Below are 15,352 nucleotides of genomic sequence, written 5' to 3'. Positions count from 1 at the left end.
TCCACAGCCACTTCCTGCTTCCCTCGGCAGTGCAACTAGGGCATGTCTGGGAAAAGGCATTAATGGTGCTGCCCAGACCACCAGCAAGTACATGATAGTGATTTCATGAAGTCCCCACAGGTTAGTTCAGGGAGTTCAACCCTGGCCATGTCCAACAGAAGGGTTCTCACCAGCTCTGAGCCTGGACACTTACAGGCACACCCCATGATCACGTCAGTTATTCTGTCTCCATCTAGAAAGGCCTCTGGACACTCTAACAATACTGGCAAGCTATACTGAGAATGAAAAAAACTGAAGGCCCCAGCATCAGTAAATTGGAAGGGGCCTGCTTAATTGATACAACCAACTTGCCTCCCAGCCCTGACCCAATTCAACTCTAGTGTGACTCTGTCTATAGTCCAGTCACTCTGTCCTTGGATGCTTCCTATTTTGGGAAAAATTTAACTTAGGTTTATACTTTACTTGATCTTTTTACAAAAGAAACTGAGTTCAATTCTAGTAATCTCCAACTAGCAGTGGAAACTCGATCACCACAGGTGACTTATTTTCACCTGATCACCACACACATCAGGAGATGTATGATTCTGTATAACCTACCACTTCAAGCTGTGCGAAGGGAGCTAAAGCACAGTTGCAAATGTTGACCTACTCCAATACTGAAAGCTTCCCCCACTTGCTGGCACTACCAGACACCCACATTAGAAAACCTATTCACTGCCAGCACTAGCCTTCCAGCAACAAGGTGGTCAGCAGGCCTACCTTGCTTCCCACTCTCTAGGACCTGTCATTTCCTTCTCACCAGAGGAATCAAATCCACCAGGGATCCCGATTCCCTGGCCACAAGACCACCCACCCTACCCCCCCACCCTGTACCCTCACTCAGCCCACTCCCCAATCAAGTAAGAGCCACGCTGATGTCAATGTTGCCTAACTCACAGTACTCAAAAGTCAGCCAGAGGGACCCTACTTTCCCTGGGACAGGGGGAAAAAGGAAGCCCACTCCGGAGACTAAATCTCTGAAATGTACAAAGACAGTGTGGGAAAAATTAGTGTTGGTAGGGAAGAGGACTACTGTGGAAGGTGTTTCCCTCTCTCTTCATCCCCCACCCCTCCCCATCCCCATCCCCATCCCACAGGTTTCACATATTGAGGCTGAGTGTATCACTTCTCCCAAGAATGCATTTAAGGGGTGCATCAGCTCCCCCGTTCAAGTCCTATGATGTGAGACCCCACCCACTTGTCCCCACTCCCTGTCAGCAGCATCCATCATGTCATAGGGAACCAAATCCCACTGTCCATCAGGTCCCAGAAGCCTTCATGCACCAATTCCTTCCCCTGACCACGGCACCAAGGTCCAGGGAACATGGGCCCTGGCAATAAAACATTCATGACTCTCAAGATCCTCTATTCCTTCACTGGGGAAACACAGCCCAATGAAGCTGGTACACAAAAAGTCACCTCCTCCTCCTAGCACCTATCAAAGTGGAAGGCCAGAACCAGGCTGGAATATGGGGTGCCAAAGTGCAAGAGTGGTGACCCGAATCAAAGCTGGACCGAACAAAAGGCCCCCCGGCTCCTTGAAGTGCTCCCTCAGCCGGTGAGGTGACAGCAGCAGCATGTCCAGAAATTCCACTTACTGGTCTAGATACCTGGCTACTGTTGGATCAGACCAAAAATATCCACGTGCTTGATGACTCCTGCTCTCCCCTTTCCGAGCTGTCCTTTATGTTTTCCGAACATTCCAGTTATAATCTGGGTTGTTTTTCTGTTCTAATGATCTCTCCAAAGGAGACCTATGATCCAGCGGTGACTTGGAATCGTGCGGAGATTTCTGAGAAGGGGGTGAGCGAGGATCTGAGACTGCAGGGTGCAATGGGGGTAGGGGCTGTTTATATTCCCCCAATTTGTCTGTGTGGAAAGAGCGGTAATGGTCTGAGGGTCCCTGGCCATGGTAGCCCATAGGAGGTCGATGATCAGACATTCGTCGGAAATCCTGCTGGTGGTAATTTTGAGGCCTAAAGTCATCAGACCTCCTCCGCTTGGAGTCATGATGGTGCCTGAAACAGAGGTGCAAGGATCAGATGAAAGACCAAAGCTAGACTCCCATCCCCTCATCATCCATTGGCTCTTCCTCACACACTCGGGCTCAAGGACACTTCCAAGTGACTTAGAGACAAATTACATTACTAGGAATCAAAACAAGAAAACTAAAGTAATAACAAGAGTCATTTAATACCTATTGGAAAGGCACATCTTATTAAATGACATAAGCCTCATCAAGCCTGCAGTGATACAAGTACACACTTGAAGAATCACTGATAGCTTCATAAACCCATACACCCTTCAGGAAAAAGTTGACAAGATCTACAAACATTTTCATATTCCTTGACCCAGCACAGGAGAAAAAGAACCACAGAAATTATTCTGTAAGTTACTGGTAACAGCAAAAGTTACAATCAACCTAAATTATTCAACAGTAAGTGAAAGGTTAATAAAATTATTTTTAAAATGGACTCAATGTGAAGAGAATTAAAATTCATAGTTCAGACCATGCATGGCAAACTGCTTGTTATATTATTAAAAGCGAACTGCTATAACTCAACCACAAAAAGACAAACAACCCAATTCAAAAATAGGAAAAGGGCTTGAATAGGTATTTCTTCAAAGAAAATATACAAATGGTCAATAAGCACCTGAAAACATGCTCAACATCATTAATCACTAGGGAAATGCAAATCAAACTCACAATGAGACCACTATACACACACATTAGGATAGCTATATTTAAAAAAATAAAGATAAAAGCAGAAAATAAGTGTTGACAAAGATGTGGAAAAATTACAACTTTCATACATTGCTGGTAGGAATGTAAAACGGTTCAGCCATTGTGAGTAACAATTTGGTGGTTCCTACAAAATTAAAGAATTATCAAATAAAACAGTTCCACTCCTAGGTACATATCCAAAAGAACTGAAAACAGGTATCCAAACAAATGCATGTACACTAATATTCATTGCAACATTATTTACAAAAGCCGAAAGATGGAAACAACTCAAATGTCCATCAACAAATGAATGGATAAAAACAAAATGCTGTATATCCATACAATGGAATATTATTCAGCCATAAAACAGAATGAAGTAGTGATACATGCTACAGCGTGTATGAACCTTGAAAACATTATGCTACGTGAAAGACGCCAGACACAAAAAGTCACAGATTGTATGATTCCTTCTGCATGAAATGTCCAGAATAAGTAAACCCATAGAGACAGAATGCAGATTGGTAGTTGCCAGAGGCTGGGGAGAGAGAAGAATAGGCAATGACTGCTTAATGATTACAGGGTTTTCTTTGGGGTGATGAAAGTGTTTTAGAACTAGATAGAAGTGGTAGCTGCACAACCCTGTGAAAGTATTAATGCCACTGAATTGTTCACTTTACAATGGTTCACTTACATAATGTGAATTTCACCTCAATAAATAAGAGAAAGAGAGAGGAAAAATAAGGCTACTTCACATCCCAGTCAAGATGGAGTAATAGGGACTAGAGATTTACCTTCCCATCTGAAACAACCAGAAATGGACGAAATATATACAACAGTGGTTTTCAAGACACCAGACATCAGGCAGTGAAGAACAGTGATCCTAGAGGGACGGACACTAATGAGATGTGCCTTCTAACTGCCCCTGTTCACTACTGTGAAAGAGTTTCCAGGCTGTAACACAGGAAGGAGGAAACCGAGGAAGAGGCCAGCAGACTCCAAGTTGAGAGTCTGGGGGGACCTAAGGCAGCCAGAGTTCATAGGATGTAGTGCAAGACAAGAGAATTCTACACAGAGAAAGAAACTTGAAGATCCAGAGAGGATTCCCCTCAAGTATACAATTGGATATTGCTCAGGGTATGTGAGGGAACTACCTAAGGCCAGGGAAAGAACCACCCAGAAGGATTAGAGGTAATGGTACCCTGTGTTCACAGAGAATCACAGTAGTACCTGTTCTTACCACCAGATCAAAAACCCTCCAGATTCACGGGGCATTGGGTAGAGTGCAATGAAGGTCTTTGCCTTGGGGGAATAATTAGCCCTTGACTAAGCACTACTTCGGTTCTGCCTAACAATTCTTAACAAGATCTGAGAGAATCAAACTACTTCTAAGTAACCTGCATCTCATAACAAAGCAACATAATATTTACAGGAATAAAAAGTATCCAGCGTTCAACAAGGTAAATTTTATATCTGGCATCTAATCAAAAATTACTAGGCATGAAAAGCACCAGGAAAATGAGACCCCAAATGAGATAAATTAACCAACTGAAACTAACCCAAAAGATAGAATTAGCAGATAAGGACATTAAAACCATTTTTACAACTATAGCTCAGATTTCAAAAGGTTAAATAGAGACATGAAAGATTAAAAAAAAAAAAAAAAGAAGAAGAAGACCCAAATACAACTTTTAGAAGTAAAACTACAATATATGAAATGCAAAATATACTAGATGGGCCTCACAATAGACTAGACACTGAAAAAAATACATTAATGAACTTGAAAACATAGCAATAGAAACTGAAAAGAAAAATGAAAGAGAGAAAATATAATTTTAAAAAATTAACAAAACATGAGTGAGCTGTGAGCAAGCTAATATAGGTATGACTGGAAACTCCAAAGGAGAGGAGAGAAAAGAGGGACAGAAAAAATATTTGAAGAATATTGTAAAAATTCCCAAATTTTATGGAAAAAAATAAACCCACAGATCCAAGAAACTCAATAACTCCCAAGCACAAGAAAAACAAGGAAAAACACACCAAGCACATCATAATCAGTGATTTAAAAAAAAAAAAAAGCAGCATTATGTAAAAAGGAAGGGTTAGATTTTCATCAGAAACAACGCAAGGAGATGGTACAGCCACATCTTTAAAGTACTGGAAAGAATTGTCAATCTAGAAATTTATACCTTTGAAAGAAAATTTATACTTTTGAAAGAAAAAATATCTTTCAAAAGTGAAGGCAAAACACTCTTTCGGACATATATATAAACTCTGAAAGAATTTATCACCAGTACACCCACACTAAAAGTCCTTCAGGCAGAAGAAAAATGGTACCAGACAGAAATACAGACCTACACAAAGGAATGCAGGGCAAATGCCCACTGGAGCCAGACCAGACAATTTAGAAGGGTAGGGTGATGGGTAGAGGAGACAGTGGGGATGGCCGCTACTCGGCTACACCTGCTCTGCTAATGCAGCCTGCTGGTACCAGATCTTCCGAAAAGAAAACAGATCACTGAGACGTATATATGAAATTTTCCCACTTTAAATTCAAGATGCAGTCCAAACGAAGCACGTCATCAGCCTAGGGAACCAAAGCTGCTATGAGGTTCAAATATAGCCAAGTCCTAAAATTAGGAAATATAGGTAAGACCTCTTTAGTTCTTCCTGTACCTGCTCTAATAAATTTAAAACCTTGGCTCATCACATCACTAGTGGTATTGTATAGTTGTGAAGTGGGGACAACTGCAAAAGGCTTTGAGTCTTATTAAATTATGGGCTCCTGGTGGGCAAGAACCACAGGCTGATAGCCATACTAGATGGCAGGGATTCCAGGATGAGTGAGAGCCTGGCACAGAGCTTACGAACTCTGGCTGCTAACTCCAATATGTTATAGCTACCACTTCACTAGATTTCCTCAAAGGCAGAAAAATCTTTTCCTGAAGTGCTGGCCCATGGCTCACTCGGGAGAGTGTGGTGCTGATAACACCAAGGCCACGGGTTTGGATCCCCATATAGGGATGGCCAGTTAGCTCACTTGGCAAAGTGTGGTGCTGACAACACCAAGTCAAGGGTTAATATCCCCTTACCAGTCATCTTTAAAAAAAAAAAGAAAAGAAAAAGAAAAATCTTTTCCTGCACAGGTAAAATGATGAAACCATAAGACTCAGAGAATAAAACATAAAACCTATAACCTGGCTTTAAAGGCTCCCCTCACACCCTGTCCAACTATCCAACCTGCTAATCTCTGGGCATCCCTTCCTATATGCCTACTCTTAGCCTGGGCCTGTGATACCTATTTCATTTCTCTAGCTAGCTAACTCTTCAGGACCCAGATTAAGAATTACAGTTTCTCCTATTCGTCAGCCCTCAGGAAAAACTCCTAATCCCAAGAGAAACTCAAAAACCCCTACTCCTGACCATTACTAAGCACAGTGTCAGTTAACTGCCTCCACCAAGACTTCCCTCTAGTACCCTGAAGATGCTTTGATGGCAGAGACATCTGATCAGACTTGGGACTGTGGCTGACATATGATGATATAGTCAGTAATCATCTAATAGACAGAAACATTAATATATATGTCACTGTCTATCCCCCTGTAAAAAGCTCATCACAGAGGTCAATGCCTGGTGTCTCAGGGCCTTCTGCATACCTGTCATAATAATCTCTGTGTCCCCGATGGTCTCGGTCGCTGCTATACTGGTCATAAGGTCTCTTTCTGGACAGGTTGTTGGGACGATAACTTCCAGAACGATGGGCATCCATATGCCGCCGGTCCCCATAATGGTGGTCCTTGTACCAGTGCTGTTCATACTGATGGTGCCTGTCACTGCCCCACGGAGGGTTGTTGCCACCACCATAGTTGAACTTTCTTTCTCTCTGCCAGTCTCCTCGATCTGCAGAAAAGGAAAGACGATCTGATGACTACAAGTATGGCTGAATTTCACTTTTGGTAAAGTTTAGACTTAAAGGCTGACAAATGTTACAAACATACATTAAATTTCCTCGTTCTTGGCCTTGTTGTGGTTAACGTACCAGTATGGTAATTAGTCCTAACATTCTTTCCCCCAAAATTTTAAAGTAAAAGAAAACTCATCACCTCTCTCCTTCTGAAATCTCAAGAACTATTGCTTTTCATTTTCCGTAACTGCCTACCTACCAATCTGTGGCACACCCTTAAAATAAGGTTTCACTCAAAAAAAAACTAAAACCAAGCAGTAATTCAGAAACCAATGCTGCTGACTTTCACAGCTACAAGATAATATCCTCTGTTTACACATCTAAAGTTTATTTAATCTATTGTTCCTATAATTTTTGCCTGATCTCTGAAAATCTCTCCAGACTACACTTACTGATTCTACTATTCTTCCCTACCCACATCAAAGAAATGGACTTCCTCCTGTAAAAAGTAATCCCTCTAACTTCGGACCTGGATCAGCACTCTAACTCTTAAGGATAAGGCCAAACTAAAATCCATCTTAGCTTCTGTAGGCTCCCCTTCCTCCTAAGGAAAAGGAGGCATTTAAATCAGAAAAGGTGGCAAAAACACAGAAGCCTAGGGATGGAGGCTCTAGTGGGTTGAACTGTGGCCCCAAAATATGTCTACCCGGAAACTCTAAGTGTGACTTTACTTAGAATTAGGGTCTTTGCATATGTAATTAAGTTAAGGATCTCGGGATGAGATCATCTTGGATTTAGGTTGAACCTTAAATCCAATGATAGATATCCTTTTAAAAGAAAGGCAGAGGGAGATAGGAGACAGAGACACAGAAGAAGGCCATTTAAAGATGGAGGAAGTGATTAGTGTGACACAGCTATAAGTCAAGGAACACCAAGGATTGTTGGCAGCCACCAGAAGGTAAGGGACAGGCATGAAACAGAGGCTTTCTCAAAGCCCTGAAAGAATCAACCCTGCTGACACCTTGATTTAAGACTTCTGGCCTCCAGAACTATGAGAAAATAAATCTCTGATGTTTTAAGTCACCCAGTTTGTTATGTGCTGCCTCAGAAAACTAACACAGAGGATTAACCAGAAGGAATTATGTGGACTCATGGGAAATACATCTTTTGTCCACAATTATGTTAAGATCCAAGACATGCCACCAAATAAATGTCTCTACTTATTTTGCTGACCTTGTAGTATTTTTCTACAGAGCCAAAGAATAACACTATCAAGCGACCTTTGCAGTTGAGAAATTGATACCATTTTAGTATAATGTACAATCAGTAGTTTAAGTTCATTGCTGATCCAGATGGATCAGATCATCTGGATCACCACAAAGTAAAATCAACCTAGGGATTAACAAACAGCATCAAAAAGTGACACCTTCTCAACTGAAAGGATTATTTGAAGATGGCTTAAAATCAAATGGAAAATAAGATTTCAAACAGGGTGTCAATGCCTATGAAACAGTAGAGATGTTTAAAACTCAAGCCAAGTCATTTATTTCCAGAGTAAATGAAACAGTGCTTTACTTTCTTCTTGAATCCTCCATGAGGGAAGTCACTGCTTAGGAAGTATTGAGCTATTAAGGAGATGGGTGAGAAATCCAAGGTTTAAATTTAAAAATGTAATTAGCTTAATAAGAAGGTCTTTTAAAAGATTCAGAATATAAAATAAGTGCCATCATATGAATTACACAAAACCAGCCTAATACCAGAAAAAAGTCAGTTTAACTAATACAACTAGATCTAAAAACACGAAAACATCTCCTAATCATCCTGTACAGTCATTGGCTTTTTTCCCCCTCAATAAAGTGGCGATCAACTAATTTTTAACTACGAAGATTTTTAAGATTAGAGGATGTGGAACTTCTGCTTCCAGGGAGAGTAGCTTGCAGCAGAATCACACTCTGCCAAGGACACTGAGAAAGGCAAGATCAACAAAAAACAATCTGCTTAAAGGCATCAAAGAGCAGCTAAAACAATCAGGACTAGAAGGACTAAGATTCCAAAAATCAGAAAACTTCAAAGAGGTAAGAACTGACTTCTGCATCCACTAAAGAGATCTGTGATTCTGAGCATCACAAGAGGCTGAGGATCTGGGATTTTACCAGGGAGAGGACCACTACTGGAGGAACATAGAAGTCAGCTGAGCTGTTCGTGGTCTTTCTAGCCTAGAGTGACATTGGAGACTTGAGGGACTTCAAATACATGGCCAGTTTTCCCATAAGGCATTTGCTGAATCTCCAGACAGCAGGAGGTTAAAAAGTTGAACTGAGAACCCTCTGAAAAGCAGAGCAGTTTGGGGGCAGTCTCATGGTGCTGAGGAAACAAAGATGAGAGGTTAAGACCTTCTGGAAGGGAGGGGAGAGGCAGTGATGCAACTGGTCCTCAGCTGAGCACTCTGAAGAGCTAAGCCCCAGGACAAGGGTGAACCAGAGGTGGACTCAGTGAAGAGGAACGCCCCCCACTCCATGTGCCGGAGGGGGAAAGGGTGAATCCTCTCTGGAGGAAAGCAACATCATCTAGAACTTCTACAATTTTTACAATGCTGTGTTCCCCATTTAAGCAAAAATAGCTAGGCATGCCAAAAGACAGGACCCTATGACTAAAACCCAAGAGAAAAAAGTATAATAGAAAATAACTCACAATAAGTCAGATATTGGAGGAATTAGAGGGCAAAGATTTTTGAATAACTCTAATTATTTTTTTAAAAAGAGGAAAAGATGGAGAAAATAGTTTTTAAATGCTTGAGATTTTACCAAATAACTGGAACATATTTCTTCTTTAAATCAAATGGAAATTCTAGAACAGAAGTTTAGAAAGGAGCGTATACTTCATTTTGATTTATGGAATATTTAAATCTTTGTAAAACAAATCTTATACTATGCTTCTAAACATACTATATAATTTTTACTATTAGCTTTTTACCCTTTCTTCTCATTTTTATCTTTAAAAGTAATTCATGTTCACTGTAACCAGTGAAACAACAGACAATGGATGTTATTAACTTTCTCTAATTTCCCCTCCATTTCTACCATCCTAAGGTAACTCATTAATAATCAAATGTATATATTCACATCTTTCTCTATGCTTATAGAAACATATACTGTGGAAAAGTTTGATGGCTCCTCAAAAAGTTAAACATAGAATTGCTATATGAAGAACCAGCAGTTCCATTCCTAGGTATATACTTAAAAATAAGTATTCAAATGTTCACATTAGTCCAAAAGTAGAAACAATCCAAATGTCCTTCAGCAAATGAACAGATAAACAAAATGTGGAATAGCCATACAAAGGAATATTATCCTGTCATAAAAAGTAACTAAGTACTGATACTTGCTACAGTTTGGACAAACCTTGGCAACATTATCCTAAGTGAAAGAAGCCAGACACAAAAGGTCACATATTATAAGACTTCATTTATATGAAATATCCAGAACAGGTAGATCCAGAGAGACAGAATGCAGACTGGTAGTTGCCAGAGGCTGAGGGAGGGGGAAACAGGGAAAAACTGCTTAATGGATATGGGATTTCCATTTGACGTGATAGAGAAGTTTTGGAACTAGATACAAGAGGTGGCTGCACGACACTGTGAATGTGCTAAATGCCACTGAATTGTTCACTTACAAATAGTTATGTTTGTTATGTGAACGTCACCTCAATAAATTCAAAAGCATGCACGCACAATGGATTCTTGTTGTGACTGCTTCTTTTTCCCTCCAATTATTATTTTTTTTTTTTTGGTCTTTTTTGTCTTTTTCCGTGTCCGGCAACGGATCGCAACCCTCAGTGTTGCCCCCGTACCGGACCGGGGACCAGCAACGGGATCGCAACCCTCAGTGTTGCCCCCGTACCGGACCGGGGACCAGCAACGGGATCGCAACCCTCAGTGTTGCCCCCGTACCGGACCGGGGACCAGCAACGGGATCGCAACCCTCAGTGTTGCCCCCGTACCGGACCGGGGACCAGCAACGGGATCGCAACCCTCAGTGTTGCCCCCGTACCGGACCGGGGACCAGCAACGGGATCGCAACCCTCAGTGTTGCTCCCGCGCCTCGCTCAGCCAGTGAGCGGGAACCGGTCTGTATGTGGGATCTGAACCCTCGGGCGGGAGCGCCGCCGCGCTTCCCAAGCGGCGCACTATCCAGTGCGCCACCGGGCCGGCCCCTCCCTCCAATTATTTTTATCTAAGAAGCCAATTCATTCTTTTTAATAACTGATAATAACATTAAGTACAAATGCCCTATTGGTCATTTAACCATTCCACTATTAATGGACATTCAAGTTACCTTTTGCCATCATAAGGCTGAAACAGCATCCTCATCAGAGAGACTCCAAAAAAGGAATTACTGTTGCCAAAGGGCCTCCACATTTAGATATTTCAGATTTTCTGAAAACACTGTATCAATTAACACTCTTAGCAACCGGTGTGTATTCCTTTGAATTTTTGTTGATTTGAAAGGATAAAAAAAAATTGATTTACTTATTGTTGCTTTAATTTATATTTCCCTAGAAGCAAGGTTGGTCGTCTTGTCATATTGGCTATTTGAATTTTCTCTTCTTTGTATATTACCTAATTTTATTTATTTATTTTTACAGCATACAAACTCTACAGAGTTCATTTTTTCCTAATCAAATTTCCAAAATTTTAATTTAATCTGCATTCCTTTTCTTTAAGCTTTGTTTTCAAGATTGCAGTCTTTTTTTTTTTTTTGTCTTTTGTCTTTTTCAGTGTCCGGCAACGGATCGCAACCCTCAGTGTTGCCCCCGTACCAGACCGGGGACCGGCAACGGGATCGCACCCCTCGGTGTTGCTCCCGCGCCTCGCCCAGCCAGTGAGCGGGAGCCGGTCTGCATGTGGGATCCGAACCCTCAGGCGGGAGCGCCGCCGCGCTTCCCAAGCAGCGCACTATCCAGTGCGCCACCGGGCCGGCCCAAGATTGCAGTCTTTTAAACTTTAATAGAAAAACCAAAATTGTATATATTTATTGCATACAATGTTTTGAAACATGTATACACTGTGGAATGGCTTAATCAAGCTAATTAACGTGTGCCTTACCTCACATACTTTTTTTGTGTGGTGAGAACACTTAAAATCTACTCTCTGATTTTCAAGAATACATTATTATTAACTACAATCATTATACTGTACAACAGATCACCTGGTCTTACTCCTTTTAACTGAAATTTTGGATCTTTTGACCAACATATCCCCAACTTCACCTCCTTCCCCCAGCCCCTGGTAACCAATGTTCTACTCTTTGCTTCTATGAGATCAACTTTTTAAAATTCCACACATAAGTGAGATCATGCAGTATCCGGCTTTCTGTGCTTGGCTTATTTCACTTAACATAATATCCTCCACGTTCATTCATGCTGTCACAATGAGGATTTCTTTCTTCTTTAAGGCTGAATAGTATTCCCTTCTGTATACATACTTCATTTTCTTTATTTACTCATCTGTTGATGGACACTTAGGTTGATTCCATACCTTGGCTACTGTGAATAATGTTTCAGTGAATAAGGGAGTGCAGACATCTCTTCGACAAACTGATTTCATTTCCTTTGGATATATACCCAGTGGTGGGATTGCTGGATCATATGGTAGTTCTATTTTTAATTTTATGAGGAACCTCCAAACTGTTTTCCATAATGGCTGTACTAATTTACATTCCCATCGACAGTATGCAGGATTCATGTTTTGCCTCGTCCTTACCAACACTTATCTTTTGTCTTTCTCATAGCCATTCTAAGAAGTGTGAGGTGATATCTCACTGTAGTTTTAATTTGCTTTCCCTGATGAAAAGTGATATTGAGCATTTTTTCACATACCTGTTGGCCATGTGTATGTCTTCTTTTGAAAAATGCCTATGCAGATCCTTTGTCCATTTTTTAATTGGGTTATTTTCTTGCTATTAAGTTAAGTCCTTTATATATTTTGGATATCAACCTCTTATCAGATGTATGGTTTGAAAGTATTTTCTCCCTTTAAATAGACAGTCTCTTCACTCCGTTGATTGTCCTTTGTCCATTTTTCTATTTGGTTATTTTTTTTGTTATTACTTACAAAGGCTCTTTCAATATTATCAGTTTTTACCATTTACCTGTCATACAGAATGTAAACTTTTCCCTCGGTCTATCATTTGTCTGTTTACGGTAGCTATGTTCTTCTTAATCTGAAGTTGAAGTCCTCTGAATCTTTTATTTCATGCTTTATCTTATTAAAAGAGTGGGCAACAAAGTGTTGGAGAAGAATAAAGCACAAAGTACCAGCTGTGTCTTTGTAAAATGAAATGATTGTGTTTTCTGGCACCTCTTTTAAAAACGCCACTTAATGACCTACCTGCATTACTAAAATGTCTCTTGTTGGGATGACTGTAGTTATCTCTTGTGTGTCCATGCATCTGTGGGCCATGGGAGGCAGGCAAATGAGGCTTCTGAGGGTGAAGGTTGTGCGAGGTATGGGACTGGGATATCAGAGAATCCCGGCTTGAGCCCGAGGCCTCTGGTCGAAATGGTTTCTTACCACCAATCATGTCATCTTTCTTCTTTTGCTCCTTTAAGTAAAAGGAAACCAAAGAAGCTCAAGATCCCAGGCTTAATACCCAAGAGCAGAATAAAGATCAGTAACTCTAAATATTTCCCTCTTGTCCTTTTAACTTTGGACCTGCCACTTACTATCTTCTTACCAAAATATGCTCGCAAATTCCACTGAGCTCACAACAGTGATCCATCTGCTGAGTTTGACTTACTAGGTCACTACAAGAAAACCAGCCTCTGCTGACAAGCACCTGTGAGAACGCATGCACAGATGGCTGGAAGTCACTGTGCTTGGTATGGAACAGATGCCCAGGCTGCCAGCACTCTCAGGGGATCATCATGGACCACACAAACCCAGGACTACAAACTTAACAGGGCTAACTAGACCAAATAACCCCTGACTGTGCAGTGGGAACTAGTCCTTATGCCAAAGTCACCAGGCTCAATATCTAAATATGTGGATAACATCACTCCCTTACCACACAAGTAAAATGTTCAATATGAAAACATCAGAAGTAAAGTTTAAAAAAAAAGGTAAAGTGACCTAAAATCTAACCACCAAGGGAATTACTGCTAATAATTTGTTCCATATTTTTGAAGCTTTTCTTCATGTTTAAACAATTTTTAAACAAAAATATTTGGTATTCCTTTTTCACTTAATACTTATTCCTACAATATTATATTTAATAGTTGAATAGTACTCCTGCCATAGATGTATCGTGATCTGTTTAACCTATTTCTTATTGTTAGACTTCCAAGTCATTTCCATTATAAACATGTTTATATCTTTAATTATCCCCTTAAACTAAATTCTTAGAAGCAGAATTGTATGCTTTAGTCTTTTGATAAATCTTGCATCAGCCTCCAGAACGTTTGTAACAATGTATACCCCCCATTAGTATGATATCACTATTTTTCTTATTCCACTTATACTAATTTCTGATACTTAAATTAATGATGCCCTTTACCATTATGTGTCCAACTTTAGACTTCTATCCTAACTCTCTCATAAGGACCTTTCCCAACTATTTCATTCCCTCCTGGAGACTTTCCAGATTACTCTATCGCAGACTTTTTTATAATGCTTAAAATCTGCACTAACAGTCAGAAATATCAGTGTATTATTCCTGTATGTTACTGCTATATCATACTCTCTTGCATGTAAAACTGAATTATAAATTGCTTGAGGGTATTGCTTCATAGGCCAACATAGTGCTGGGCATAATGTAAGTTCATGCAACAAATACTTCTGAGTGCCTACCCTGTCCCTGGCACCATTCCAGGCACTAAGGATACAGCAGTGGATGAGAGACATAAAATCTCTGCCTTCATGGAGTTGACATGTTAGCACAGGTGGTATTAAATGTTCATAGATTGATCCTAACTGGATGATTTGGGTAGGGCCTACATGGCAAGTCAGTAGATCTACAAATGGGCATGCCTACACAGGAACACTGCCTCAACAGCATCAGCCAAGTCCCTTCTGCACCCATCTCCCTATGCCAAAGAAGGGGAGGCAAGTTGTGGGCACCTTCTCATGTTTGCTCCTTTAAGTGAGCAGCTGGGACCCTCTATGTACAAAAGTTGGAAGGATACCAAGTACATTGCCCAGAAAAGAGGAGGAAAAGTATTTTCTGCGCACAACCCTGTTAGCTATTAGGAGGCACATTTATAAGCTGCCATAAGACATGTACATATGGAAGAAGAAAAGACCTGGTGAATAAATGATTCCAGGACATAAGAACACAGGGTAACAACTCCTTGTCAGAATTTTGACACTGGCTATTTTACCCATCTGGTCTTCCTGTTTGACTGCTAGTGGAGGATGTTGAGAAACTGCACAGCTAACACAGTGAAAGAGCACACTATACAAGAAAAGACTGGCTGCAGGCTCAGCCCACACACTCTTCTGCAACCTGTGGTAACTTTTTTCACCCTTCTTGGATGTGTGCCTCCATCTGTCAAGTAAGGGCAAAGAACCAGTAACCCTTCTAGCACCAACAACCACCCATGATTCTACAATCACCTCCCCAGGAAAAAAACAATAATTAAGAAGTTTTTCTCTGAAATTGTTTTATCTTGCTTGTATGAATTGGGATTAA

At 40.7% G+C, this 15,352-nt stretch overlaps 1 protein-coding gene across 1 annotated transcript in view; it reads right to left on the bottom strand.

The window, feature by feature from the left end:
- Positions 1-1,112: 1,112 nt before the first annotated feature.
- The window catches only part of CHD2 (chromodomain helicase DNA binding protein 2), a 120,537-nt gene continuing 106,297 nt past the window's right edge, over positions 1,113-15,352 (bottom strand). The window contains exons 37-39 of the mRNA XM_008573044.1: positions 13,054-13,267; positions 6,418-6,661; positions 1,113-2,057 (exon numbers count right to left, since the gene is read on the bottom strand). Of these exons, the coding sequence (XP_008571266.1) occupies positions 1,724-2,057; positions 6,418-6,661; positions 13,054-13,267 (792 nt within the window). The 3' untranslated portion in view covers positions 1,113-1,723. The remainder of the gene's footprint in view (positions 2,058-6,417; positions 6,662-13,053; positions 13,268-15,352) is intronic.

Source organism: Galeopterus variegatus, unplaced genomic scaffold (genome assembly GCF_000696425.1).
Source record: "Galeopterus variegatus unplaced genomic scaffold, G_variegatus-3.0.2 Scaffold868, whole genome shotgun sequence".
Lineage (NCBI taxonomy): Eukaryota > Metazoa > Chordata > Mammalia > Dermoptera > Cynocephalidae > Galeopterus > Galeopterus variegatus.
The sequence above is the reverse complement of the archived record's forward strand: the minus strand, read 5'-3'. Positions and strand labels throughout refer to the sequence as shown.